The 14,240-nt window shown below is 46.1% G+C and overlaps 1 protein-coding gene across 1 annotated transcript; it reads right to left on the reverse strand.

Moving 5' to 3' along the window:
- Positions 1-12,336: 12,336 nt before the first annotated feature.
- LOC129639031 (EKC/KEOPS complex subunit LAGE3-like) lies at positions 12,337-13,808 on the reverse strand. The gene is made up of 3 exons (XM_055563880.1): positions 13,243-13,808; positions 12,794-12,919; positions 12,337-12,605 (listed from the first exon to the last, which is right to left on the reverse strand). The coding sequence occupies exons 1-3, from the start codon at positions 13,581-13,583 to the stop codon at positions 12,491-12,493; spliced, it is 582 nt and encodes a 193-aa protein (XP_055419855.1). The 5' UTR covers positions 13,584-13,808; the 3' UTR covers positions 12,337-12,490.
- Positions 13,809-14,240: the final 432 nt, after the last annotated feature.

Raw genomic sequence — 14,240 nt, forward strand, 5'->3', positions numbered from 1 at the left:
GCCAATACAAGGGACATTGCTTTGATGCCTGCTCTGGGAAGATCCAACATGCCACGGAGCAACTGAGCCCATGCCCCATACCTACTGAGCCTGTGCTCTAGAGCCCATGTTCTGCAATAAGAGAAGTGACCACAGTGAGAAGCCTGTGCACAGCAACGAGAATTTAGCCCCCACTTCTTACAACTAGAGAAAGCCTGGAAGGAAGGAAGGAAGGAAGGAAGGCAGAAGACCCAACATATGCAAAAATTAATCAATAAAATCCACAGGAGGGAGGAGAGTGGGCCAGCCTCTCTGAGTAAAAAGCAGGGCAGAGCTGGGCTAGGGATCCTGTACGAAAACCAAGTGGAAAATAAAGCCTCGCAGTTGCTTATAGATGACCAAATGAGCTCTCTGTCCCAGTCTTCCTGTGGGTGCTGCAAAGGGGGAGCCATGAGCAGACGTTGTGACAGTTTCAGTTGTAAGTTTAGCAGATATTGATGTGTTTCCACCATCATTCCTGGAGACAAACTGTGTCAAGGCAGATCCAGAATCACATGAGAATGCAGAGAGTAAGTGTGGACACTCTGGTCAGACATGTGGGAGGAAAGCCCAAAGAACGTCTCATGCAAGGATCTAGGGTATTTACTCCTGCCTCCACAGACGACACCGTGAGGGCACCCTCATACACCCCACTGAGGGGACTTGTCACAGTTTCCCAGGGCATAAATGCTGGAGTTCAGGGATGTGCAGGCTTCACTGGATTCAGTCATGCCAGGATGCTCCCTGCTATGGCTGCAACCATCTCCATTCCTACCGTATCCTGCAACTTTTGGGGGTTTTATCTTCTATAACTAGCCTATTTGTGTCCTTTGCCCATTTCTGTAAATTGCAATTGCCCTTAGCTTCTTGATGATAATAGGATATTAAAAATACTTGTATATTCTTGATATTAATCTGTTATGGGCTTAAAACAATGTTTAGGAAGTACTTCCCTACTCTTAGCTCACAAGGCTATTTTCTTATATTTTTCTATAATAGTTTTATCTATTCGGTAATTCAAGGAACATTTTTTGTTGGACACCATTTCTGGTCTCCAATGGAGGTTACAGACTAGTCTGGAGAGACTATCAAGAAATGAAAAACTGCAGGAGAACAAGATGGTGGAGGAATAGGTAGATATGGAGTACATCTCTCACCATGGATACATCAGAAATACACCTTGAGACCCAGAAGTGCATGCAGAACACCAGCTGAGAGCTGACAGGAGTACCTGACCAGTGGGAAAGAATATATGGAACCTCACAAAACTCGGGAGGAAGAACGAACGAGTGGGAAAAAAAGAGGAGTATTTGTAGGACTAGAACTGAACTCAGTGGGTGGGAAAACTGAAGAAGGGGTCCGATACCCACATCGGGGCAATTGTCTGAGACAGAGGAGAAACATTTAAGGCTGGGAGTGAAACAGCTGGTCTGTGCGGCAGGGTAAGTGGAAAGGGAATCAGACAGTCCTTGTTTCAGCCATAGATAGCCTTGACAAGAACACAGGTCCCCTGGAAGCACAGTGGCTGGGAGCTGGAACTTAGGGTTTGTGGAACAATCCCAGCGTGAGGGCTGCTGTTGACTGTGGAGAGATGGATAGAGGGCATGTGAGGGAGGAGTCTGTGGTTGGAAATACCTGTGGAGAAAGTCGAGCAGCCACGGAAGCAAGATGATACTGCTGAGTCACAGGTAACCATAGCCTTTCTCTCCCCACCCGCCAGCATCCAGAGCTGAATAATAGAGAAGCTCACCCATCAAACGCCTGATGCACTGAACTGCAGAGTAGGACCCCACCCAGGGTCCCCTTTTACGTGCCTAATGTGCTGGTCTACAGAGTAGGATCCCATCCAGGGGGACCCTTTAAGTGCCTGATGTGTGAAACAACAAGAAGGACCCCGGGCAAGGGAGCCCTCTAACTGCTTCAATGGGCAGAGCTACAGAGAAAGACTGGCCAAAGAGATCTTCTGACCATCCGATACAAGAGGCTCACAAAAAGACTCAGATAGGGCCATGACCAGCAATGACATAACCATGCCCCAACCAGCAATGCTGAAGAAGCTGAAGTTGAACAGCTCTATGAAGACCTACAAGACCTTCTAGAACTAACACCCCAAAAAAGATTCCTTTACATTATATGGAACTGGAATGCAAAAGTAGGAAGTCAAGAGATACTGGAGTAACAGGGAAATTTGGCTTTGGAGCACAAAATGAAGCAGGGCAAAGGCTAACAGAGTTTTGCAAAGAGAACCCACTGGTCACGTAGCAAACACCCTCTTCCAACAACACAGGAGAAGACTCTACACTTGGACATCACCAGATGGTCAATACTAAAATCAGATTGATTATATTCGTTGTAGCCAGTGATGGAGAAGCACTATACAGTCAGCAAAAACAAGACTGGGAGCTGACTGTGGCTCAGATCATGAGCTCCTAATTGCCAAATTTAGACTTCAATTGAAGAAAGTAGGGGAAACTACTAGACCATTCAGGTATGACCTAAATCAAATCCCTTATGATAATACAGTGGCAGTGACAAAGAGATTCAAGGCATTAGATCTGATAGACAGAGTGCCTGACATCTATGGGCAGAGGTTTGTGACGTTGTACAGGAGGCAGTGATCAAGACCATCCCCAAGAAAAAGAAATGCAAAAAGGCAAAATGGTTGTCTGTGGAGGCCTTACAAATAGCTGAGGAAAGAAGAGAAGCTAAAGGCGAAGGTGAAACGGAAATCTATAGTACCCATTTGAATGCAGAGTTCCAAACAATAACAAGGAGAGATAAAAAACCTTTCTTCATTGATCAATGCCAAGAAATAGAAGAAAACAATGGAATGGGAATGCCTAGAGATCACTTCAAGAAAATTAGAGATACCAAGGGAACATTTCGTGAAAAGATGGGCACAATAAAGAACAGAAGTCATATGGATCTAACAGAAGCAGAAGATATTAAGAAGAGGTGGCAAGAATACACAGAAGAACTATACAAAAAAGGTCTTCATGACCCAGATAACCATGAGGGTATGATCACTCACCTAGAGCCAGACATCCTGGCATGCGAAGTCAAATGGGCCTTAGGAAACATCACTAAGAACAAAGCTAGTGGAAGTGAAAGAATTTTAGTTGAGCTATTTCGAATCCTAAAAGATGATGCTGTGAAAGTGCTGCACTCAATATGGCAGCAATTTTGGAAATCTCCAAAGAAATTTGGAAAACTGTGCCATGACCACTGGACTGGAAAAGGTCAGTTTTCATTCGAATCCCAAAGAAAGGCAATGCTAAAGAATGCTCAAACTACCCCACAACTGCACTTGTCTCACACGCTAGCAAAGTAATGCTCAAAATTCTCCAACTGAGGCTTCAAGAGTATGTGAAATGTGAACTTCCAGAGGTTCAAGCTACATTTAGAACAGGCAGAGGAACCAGAGATCAAATTGCCAACATCTGTTGGATCATTGAAAAAGCAAGTTCAGTTCAGTTCAGTTCAGTCACTCAGTCGTGTCTGACTCTTTGCGACCCCAAGAGTCACAGCAGGCCAGGCCTCCCTGTCCATCACCAACTGCCAGAGTTCACTCAGACTCATGTCCTTTGAGACAGTGATGCCATCCAGCCATCTCATCCTCTGTCATCCCCTTCTACTCCTGCCCCCAATCCCTTCCAGCATAAGGGTCTTTTCCAATGAGTCAACTCTTCGCATGAGGTGGCCAAAGTACTGGAGTTTCAGCTTCAGCATCAGCCCTTCCAATGAACACCCAGAACTGATCTCCTTTAGGATGGACTGGTTGGATCTCCTTGCAGTCCAAGGGACGCTCAAGAGTCTTCTCCAACACCACAGTTCAAAAGCATTAATTCTTCAGCACTCAGCTTTCTTCACAGTCCAACTCTCACATCCATACATGACCACTGGAAAAACCATAGCCTTGAATAGATGGACCTTTGTTGGCAAAGTAATATCTCTGCTTTTCAATATGCTATATAGGTTGGTCATAACTTTCCTTCCAAGGAGTAAACGTCTTTTAATTTCATGGCTGCAGTCACCATCTGCAGTGATTTTGGAGCCCACAAAAATAAAGTCTTACACTGTTACCACTGTTTGCCCATCTATCTGCCATGAAGTGATGGGACCAGATGCCATGATCTTAGTTTTCTGAATGTTGAGCTTTAAGCCAACTTTCTCACTCTTCTCTTTGACTTTCATCAAGAGGCTTTTTAGGTCCTCTTCACTTTCTGCCATAAGGGTGGTGTCATCTGCATATCTGAGGTTATTGATATTTCTCCCGGTGATCCTGATTACAGCTTGTGCTTCTTCCAGCCCAGCGTTTCTCATGATGTACTCTGCATAGAAGTTAAATAAGCAGGGTGACAATATACAGCCTTGACGTGCTCCTTTTCCTATTTGGAACCAGTCTGTTGTTCCATGTCCAGTTCTAACTGTTGCTTCCTGACCTGCATATAGGTTTCTCAAGAGGCAGGTCAGGTGGTCTGGTATTCCTATCTCTTTCAGAATTTCCCACAGTTTATTGTGATCCACACAGTCAAAGGCTTTGGTGTAGTCAATAAAGCAGAAATAGATGTTTTTTTCTGGAACTCTCTTGCTTTTTTCATGATTCAATGGGTGTTGGCAATTTGATCTCTGGTTCTTCTGCCTTTTCTAAAACCAGCTTGAACATCTGGAAGTTCATGGTTCACGTAATACTGAAGCCTGGCTTGCAGAATTTTGAGCACTACTTTACTAGTGTGTGAGTTGAGTGCAATTGTGCGGTAGTTTGAGCATTCTTTGGCATCACCTTTCTTTGGGATTGGAATGAAAACTGACATTTGCCGGTCCTGTGGCCACTGCTGAGTTTTCCAAATTTGCTGGCATATTGAATGTGGCACTTTCCCAGCATCATCTTTCAGGATTTGAAATACCTCAACTGGAATTCCATCACCTCCACTAGCTTTGTTTGTTGTGATGCTTCCTAAGGCCCACTTGACTTCACCTTCCAGGATGTCTGGCTCTAGGTGAGTGATCACACCATCGTGACTATCTGGGTCGTGAAGCTCTTTTCTGTACAGGTCTTCTCTGTATTTTTGCCACTTCTTCTTAATATCTTCTGCTTCTGTTAGAGAAGGGAGAAGGGAATTCTGGAGAAGGGAATGGCAAACCACTTCAGTTTTCTTGCCTTGAGAACCCCATGAACAGTATGAAATTAAATAGCAAGAGAGTTCCAGAAAAACATCTACTTCTGCTTTATTGACTACACTAAAGTCTTTGACGGTGTGGTCACAGCAAATTGTGGAAAATTCTTCAAGAGATGGGAATACCAGACCATCTGATCTGTCCCCTTAGAAATCTGTATGCCAGCCAAGAAGCAACAGTTAGAACTGGACGTGGAACAACAGACTGTTTCCAAAGAGGGAAAGCAGTATATCAAGACTGTATATTGTCACCCTGCTTGTTTAACTTATATGCAGTGTACATCACACAAAATGCTGGGCTGGATGAAGCACAAGCTGCAATCAAGATTGCTGGGAGAAATATGAATAACATCAGATACGTAGATGCCCCCACCCTTATGGCAGAAACTGAAGAAGAACTAAAGAGCCTCTTGATGAAAGTGAAAGAGGAGAGATAAAACAGGTGGCTTAAAACTCAACATTCAGAAAACAAAGATTGTGGCATCTGGTCCCATCACTTCTTGGCAAATACATGGAGAAGCAATGGAAACAGTGAGAGACTTCAGTTTTGGGGGCTTCAAAATCACTACAGATGGTGACTGCATCCATGAAATTAAAAGAGGCTTGGTCCTTGGAAGAAAAGTTACGGCCAACCCAGAGAGTGTATTAAAAAGCAGAGACGTTATTTTGCCAGCAAATGTCCGTCTAGTCAAAGCTGTGGTTTTTCCAGTAGTCATGTATGGATGTGAGAGTTGGACCATAAAGAAAGCTTAGCGCCAAAGAATTTATGTTTTTGAACTGTGGTGTTGGAGAAGACTCTTGAGAGTCCCTTGGCCTGCTAGGAGATCAAACCAGCCAATCCTCAAGGAAATCAGTCCTGAATATTCACTGGAAGGACTGATGCTGAAGCTGAATCTCCAGTACTTGGCCACCTAATGTGAAGAACTAATTCATTGGAAAAGTCCCTGATGCTGGAAAAGATTGAAGGCGGGAGGAGAAGGCAATGAAAGAGGATGAGATGGTTGGATGGCATCATTGACTCGATGGACATGAAGTTGAGTAAGCTCCAGGAGTTGGTGATAGACAGGGAAGCCTGGCATGCTGCTGTCCATGGGGTCACAAATAGTCAGACATGACTGAGCGACTGAAATGAATTAAGGTCCATAACTCTTGGGGTGGAGGCAGTTTGTGTACCTGCACACTTTGTGCTGACACGTTCCCCGCAAGCCAAGCAGCTGCACCACCTTCACACTTAACTGTCCCTGGGGCGGAGGTGCCCCAGGCAAAAAAATCTTGCGTCAATGCACACAGGGTCACTTTGGCCGTGCCCAACTCTTTGTGACCCTGTAGGCTGTGCCCTGTCAGGCTTCTCTGTCAGGGGTTTTCTCCAGGAAAGAATACTGGAGCATATTGGGCAATACTGGTTTCCACATGCAGAGGTGAAAATAAAAGCATAATGGAAAGCCAGGGGCAGTGTGTCTAAGCAAGAAGACCTAAAACCTTCCAGTAAGCTGTACAAGCTGCAGATTAAATCCACACAATCAGCTAGGCAGACTCTATGTCTATGGAATATATAAACAACATTGAGAGCTCCCACAAAACAAAACTCACTGGTTCTGATAGCTGTGGACATTGGAGGCAAGAACACACAGATTCACACAAGAACACACAAGAACAAACAGTAGGGCCAGATTAGAATCTGAGCTGGCCCCACAACAGGTCCAGAGATCAGCACAGTTTTGGAGGGCATCCTAGGGAGGTGAGGTGGATTGTGATTCCTGGTGAGGGAAAGGACTCTGAGCATTGATTCAAGAAAAACATTATTCTTGTGTTTTCACTTGCTCTGTAGACTCTTTTGGATATTTTTTCATTTTTTTCCCCTTTTGTTTTCACCCTGTGTTGTAGTTGTCTATTTTATTGGCACTATGAAATCTAATTAAACTTTTGAAGTTTTTTTTTTTTTTGGTTTTGTTTTCCTTAGTAACAGTTTTTATTGTTGTTATAATCCTGTGCCTCTACATTGGGCTGTTTCAGTTCTGTGGAATTTTACTTTATTTTTCCCTTTATATTTTTTAAATTTTATTTTTTTTAATTATTTTTTTTCTACATTTATTCCTTTCTTTGCTTTTCCTAATATTCTTTGACCATGTGCTCTCCACTGTCTGGAGCACAAAGAGAGGTTCACGGAGTTATATAGAGAAGAGAAGAGGGAGGAGGGAGATAGAGGTGACCAGGAGGAGAAGAAAGGGAGTCAAAGTGGGAGAGCCCAATCTAGCCAGTAATCAGTTCCCTAGGTGTTCTCCACAGCCTGGAACACCCAGAGAGATTCACAGAGTTAAGTAGAGAAGAGAAGGGGAGGGAGGAGATAGAGGTGACCTGGGGGAGAAAGGGGAGAGTCAAAAGAGGAGAGAGCAATCAAGCCAGTAATCACACCCCTAAGTGAAATGGATACTGAATATTAGATTCTTAAAGGTACAAAATTGATAACAAGTACAAAAAATCAAATAGGAAAAATCTAGAGTAGAATTTAGACTCTCAAAAATACAATATTAAAAACATGAAATAAAATCCATCACAAATATTATAAAAGATATATATATGAAATTTGCTTTAAAAATAGGGTCTTTTTTTGGTAAGGTAATAGTAGGTTGCAAAAATGAAAATTAAAGGAGTAATAAAGAACTTAAAAATAAGAGCAATTCAAAGATGTAAGGGTATTTTTGTGGATTCCAAAGTATATAAAATATGTCAAGTGCAGAAATTCAATGAATTATGGGTGTTATTATTATAAAAAATGATAATAGTAAAAATGTATCGTGGAATTTCTCTGGAGCTGTTGAGGGCAATGTGGGGTCAGTTCAGTTTCAGATAGTTCCTTGTTCCAGCTTATACTTCTTCTCAAGGTCTATAGGCCCCTTCCAATACTTAGTCAATGCTAACTACAGGGTTTTAATTTGTTGCTCCTGTCAGTTCCAGAGTGGTTCCCTCTTCTTTGTTTATTTTGGCTTCCTTTGTTTGCAAGTCTCTTCAGTGTCTAATTTCTGACTTCACACAAGGGGGCAGGGTGGTCACTTATTTAGGCTCATTTGTTCTGTTGTGTTGTGGGGAGGGAGGAACACAGCAAACAAACATCACTGGCGTGTGTGGGGAGTGCTCGCAGTGTACGGACCACACTGGGTTAGCCCCAGCTCACCACGGCATGTGCTTTCCCGGTCTACACTGCTTAGGCTCCAAGTTGCTCTGCAGGGGAACTGTCCAAAGCAGACCCTGTGTTTCGTGCACCTCACAGAGCTGAGCTGCTCAGGTTCAGGTTCTTGGGTATTGCACAAGGGCACAGACTTGGTTGGGCATGAGTTTTGTGCCCTTCCCAGGTCTGAGCACCTCAGCCAGCCAGGTGCTTGGCGAGCGCACAGTCCCAGGTGGACCGTGCATCTTAATCACCTCCCTGGTCTGGCTGCTTGGTTTCCCGGGTGCACTGGGAGGGCACCATCTCAGGTGTGCCTATGTCTTGTCTAGGAAGCTGATCTCAGGCTGTGACCCTCCGGGCAGATGTCAACCGTCCAGGATCCCAGGAAGACATGGTTAGCAACTGGGCGCCTGCTCACAGTTTGGTGGAGGATGCCATCTCCGCGGCCGAGATGGCCCCTCGCCTTCTGGCTACGGCTGTCACATGCCTGCCTCTCTGCCTCTGGCGGGCGAGGGGCCGTCCCGCAGCCAGCCAGTTCTCCTTTGGTATTCGCTCAGTCCTTTGTTCTCTGAGTGGCCAGGGCCAGGCTGTACCTTTGGTTACAGCCTTTTGCTGGAAAGTTCGCTCTCTCTCTCTTTGTTTCTCTTTGGCCATCCCACAGTTGGGGTTGCTATCTCATGATAGCTCCCACAGATTGTCCTCAGGCAATTCAGGCCTGGTCCTTACCCTAAGCATGGAACCCACACCTCCCTATCCAGCTCCTGCTCGCTCGTGGCAGACGTAAGCGTCTGGGCGACTTTTCCACTGGGAGTTGTGGTTAGGCGCCTATTCTGTGGGGATTTTTGTTCTTTCTCCCAGTTATGTTGGCCTCTGAGATTCCAAACTCCCCACAGATCCGCAGGTGAGAGGGTTTCCGGCTGTTTGGAAACTTGGTTTCCAGCTGTTTGGAAACTTCTCCTCCTTCATGAATCCCTCCCTAGGACTGTCTCTGTCCCTAACCGTTTTGCCTCTCTGTTTGTCTGTTATATTTTGTCCTACCTCCTTTTGAAGAGAATGGGATTCCTTTCCGGGAGCCTGGTGTTCTCTGCCAGTGTTCAGAAGTTGTTTCATGGAAGTTCTTCAGCATTCAGATGATCTTTTGATGAATTTGTGGTGGGGGAGAAAGTGGTCTCCCAGTCCTATTCCTCCATCATTTTAGGACCACCCCAGTACCTTATTTTTGACAAAGGAGGCAAGAATGTACAATGGAACAAAGACAGCCTCTTCAATAAATGGTGCTGGGAAAACTGGACAGCTACATGTAAAAGAGTGAAATTAGAACACTTCCAAACACCATACATAAAGATAAATGCAAAATGGATTACAGACCTAAGTGGAAGACTAGAAACTATTATAAAACTTTTAGAGGAAAACACAGGCAGAACACTCTATGACATAAATCAAACCAAGATCCACTATGGCCCATTTCCTAGAGTAACAGAAATAAAAGCAAAAGTAAACAAGTGGGACCTGATTAAACTTAAAAGTTGGAAATGCTTCTGGATTGTCAGTCTTGTCCCATGGAGCCACAGCTCCAGTGCTGGACATGTACAGTAAGCTATGAAATTGACTGTCTTAGTCTTTTTATCTGTGTATAGTCACAATTCTTTGGGCCATCATTGGGCTTCTCTTCTTACATAAATTTCAGTATCAGCTTCTCAGGGACCTCTCTGGTTGTCCAGTGGTTGACACTCAACCTGCCAATTCAGGCAACATGGGTTTGATCTCTGCTCTGGTAAGATCCCACAAGCTAAAAGGCCACTAAGCCCAAGCACCACAATGGCTGAGCCTATGCTCTAGAGCCCAACAGCTGCCAACTACTGAAGCCAGAGTGCCTAGAGCCTGTGCTCTGCAACAAGCGAGGTCACCCCAATGAGAAGTTTATCTGCGACAACTAGAGCATAGCCCCCACTCACCAAAACCAGAAAAACCCCATGTGTGCAGCAGCAAAGACCCAGCCCAGACAAAATTACATAAACAAACAAATGAATCTTTTAAGAAAGAACCTGCCTCACAATGCGGGGCACATCACTTCGATCTCTGGTCAGGGAGCTAAGATCCTACATGCAGTAGGGCAACTACTGAGCCTTGGCATCGCGAATGGAGTGTCTGTGCGCTGCAGTAAAAGATCCCGCGTGACACAATGATTTTCCACATTCCCCAAATAAGGCCCCATGGGGCGAAAGAAAGAAAGAAAATATGTGTTTAAGAAATCAGCTCATCAATTTCTACAGAAATGGTGCTGGGAAAACTGGACAGCTACATGTAAAATAATGAAATTACAGCACTTCCTAACACATACACAAACATAAACTCACTCTCATACTGTATAGGACTCCTTGTTTTGGCTTCCCTGGCGGACCCAGTGGTTAACAATCTGCCTGCCAATGCGAGCCACATGGGTTCGATCCCTGGGCCAGGAAGATCCCACATGCCCAGTGCAACTAAGCCGGTGTGCCACATCTCCTGAGCTCACCCCGATCTAGAGTCCCTGCTCCTCAACGAGAGAAGGCTCTGCATGAGAAGCCTGAGCTCAGCAGAGAGTAGCCCCCGATGGCTTCAAGCACAGAAAACCTGCACAGAGTTAACAAGAGGTGACACACCCCAAAATAAATAATTTTCATAAAAAAAATTTTAAAAAGAGTCCTTGTTTCCAGCTATAGCCTTCTCAGACATGGACGATTTCAGTTAATTAAGTTCATCCTACACTAACATCTGGTCCAACAGAGCCAATCTTAAAAAGTAAGACCCAAAAGGATCAAACTGTTTCCAAGCATCTTAACAGCAGTCCAGAATAAAGCTCAAGAATAAGTTTAGGAATAGAAAAATATCAAGCATGCAAGGGAAATTTGATAATGCTTGGCATCCAATGTAAAATTACCACGAGGCAAAGAAGCAGGAAACTCCGATCCATTATAACAGAAATCAGTGTGTTGTTGTTCAGCCACTCAATAGAGCCTAACTCTTTGCGACCACACGGACTACATCTTGCCAGGCTTCCCTGTCCTTCACCATCTCCCAGAACTTGCTCAAACTCGTATCCGTGGAGTCATGATGCCACCCAACCATCTCACCTTCTGTCATTCCCTTCTCCTCCTGCCTTCAATCTCTCCCATCATCTGGGTCTTTGGCAATGAGTTGGCTCGTCACATCAGGTGGACAAAGTTTTGGAGATTTTCATTTTAACAAATATGAGTTAAAATGCATCAATTGTTAAGGAAGAAATAAATGTGAAATTATTTACAGACAAAATGATTGTCTATGTAGAAAGGTCAATGGGATCTACAAAAGAGCTATTACAATTAATTAATGAGTTTAACATGGTTTCAGGATATAAGGATACTCTTGAGAGTGCCTCGGACTGCAAGATCAAACCAGTCAATCCTAAAGGAAATCAGTCCTGAATTTGCATTGGAAGGACTGACGCTAAAGCTGACGCTTCAACACTTTGGCCAGCAGATGCAAAAAGCTGACTCGCTGGAAAAGACCCTGCTGTTGGGAGAGATTGAAGGCAAAAGGGGAATGGGAGGACAGAGGATGAGATGGTTTGACAGCATAACCCATTCAATGGACATGAACTTAAGCAAACTCCAGGAGACAGTAGGGACACAGAGCCTGGTTTGCTACAGTTCTGGTTTGCAAAGAGTTGGACACTACTCAGAGACTGAACAATAATAAAAACGTTCTGGTATTATATCTTAAGATATAAATGTAACTATAAAACGACAGTATATTTCTAAATGAATACTGAATGGCAGTACCCAACTTTCTTATTCTCCCATTTTTACATTGTCTTCACTGATATTGTACTCCTTGAATATCTGGATCTCAGAACCTCCCCTCCACCCGGAAGATGAATGCAGTATTAGGAAGTGAACAAGCTAAAACTAAAGTCAGAGACAGCACAGTAGCTCAGTTTTATTTTCTTCAGGTAATAATCACCAAAAAATATGTGGACCCTGAGCCCCCAAATAGCACCACAGGCACAAGGTGAAGCCTGCTCAAACTACTGCAGAAAGAAATGCCTTCGGGAAGGACACTTGAGGCTAGGGCACATGGGCAAGGTTTCAACCCCTCTTCTGTGCTGAGCCTAGGCAAAAAGGGGGTGCACAAAGTGCTGCAAGGTCCACCTCACCAGGGAAAGCTTCTCCAGAAAGAAGGCGACGGCTGTCTCAAGCAGGGCATTGTCTTCAGCAGTCAAACGGCTAAAAGGGAGCAATAATGAAATTCAAGTTCCCGGTGAGAAGGAAGAAGAGGTCTGTCCCTGCACACCTACAAGCCCAGAGAATCACACTTCTACTCTAGGCTTAACCCTCCATTATGGCTCTTCCTGGGCCAAGACTGGTCACCACCCACCACTCCCTCCCTCACCCCGGCCCCCTTTGGAACTTACAGAACCAACATGCGGCCATGAACGTAGAGCTCCCTCCGAACCGGCCACTGCAGTTCAGTAGGTCGAGTCAGGAGGTGGCAGGCATAGCCCGCCTGCGCACGCGATGAGAAAGGCACCGCAAGGCTGCTGGTGGAGATACGGTTAAGGCACCATCCACACTAATCACTTTTTCTGTATGTCAGGCTCCCTGCTCACGGAAACCCACCTTCTCCCACAAGGCAGCCACCCGACACCCTGCATATGACTGCCGAACCCTCTGGATCCCTTCAGGTTGCTTTTCCTCACCACCATCCCCTGGTCGCCAGACCACCGCTGACCCGTACCCTCCAGCCCCCCAGAGTACCCTCCTACTACACTTTAGGCCTTGCTGCCTGAAACCCCCAAACCACCCCTCGCCCACCCCCACCCCCTCAGCCGCCCGGCCCACCGGGGCTCCTGGAATAGGATACAACTGGAAGACTCGGTTACTCAGAACTCCTGCTCCGGGTGCAGGGTCTCCACCAGACCCTGGTGCGTGGGGTGCCCACGGGATCTGCGGAATGGCACTGGCTGTGCCACCTGACTCTCCTGCAGGGCTGGGGTCTCTGGGATCAGCTAGGTCGCCGGAGTCACCAGGGATTCCTCGACTGACAGTGTCACCAGGGCCAGCTGGGTCGCCAGGGCCATCGCGGCCAGCAGCACCACCCAGCACACCTTGGCCACCACATGCTGTGCCCGCTGCAGAGGCCACAGCACCTGCGTCTTCATTGGCTACCCTCATGGCTCCTTCACCGTGTGCCTCGGACTCCATCTTGAACCGCTCTCCCCCTCCCTCCTCGGAGGGAAAGACTGAAATGTGACCTGCAACTCAGCATAGGCAGAGCACCTGCACACACACACTCTGGTCCTGCCTCACGATTGGTTCCCACCAACCATTGGTTCCCGCGATAACTGCAGGCTCTCGGGCAATGGGCGCTTCCTGCTGAAGTTACATGACGTTCGCACGCCATGTTGCCCCAATGTGCGTGCGCAGACACACACCCATGTGGTCTGTGCCCTCTAAGTCAGCCCTGCCTCGGACCCAGAAACCAGGAAAACGGATCAGCCGTGAGGCCTCTGGGTGCCGCTCCAGCCTTTACTGTGGCGCCACCTCCTTAGTGGGCATGCTCAAACACACCCCACCCCATTCCTCAGGGCACGTGACTGTTTCCACTCCAAACCTGCAAACCCCAAGTGAGCCATGGTACCTGTGCACCTCCAAGCCTGCGCTACTGCCAACCTTGTGTTGCTCACAGGTGACCATCATGCTGAGTGCAGGTCCTTGTCATCGATTCCCAGAAGGGAGTTGGGCACCCCTGGGTCAGGGCCGGTCTGTCCCTCTGGTGTCTCACACATAGCTCACGTGTGTGTATGTGCGTCTGTGTGCGTGAACACATGGGCAAGTGCATGCACATGGGCGTGTGTATGG

The sequence above is a fragment of the Bubalus kerabau genome, chromosome X, assembly GCF_029407905.1.
Source record: "Bubalus kerabau isolate K-KA32 ecotype Philippines breed swamp buffalo chromosome X, PCC_UOA_SB_1v2, whole genome shotgun sequence".
In the NCBI taxonomy this organism is placed as follows: domain Eukaryota; kingdom Metazoa; phylum Chordata; class Mammalia; order Artiodactyla; family Bovidae; genus Bubalus; species Bubalus kerabau.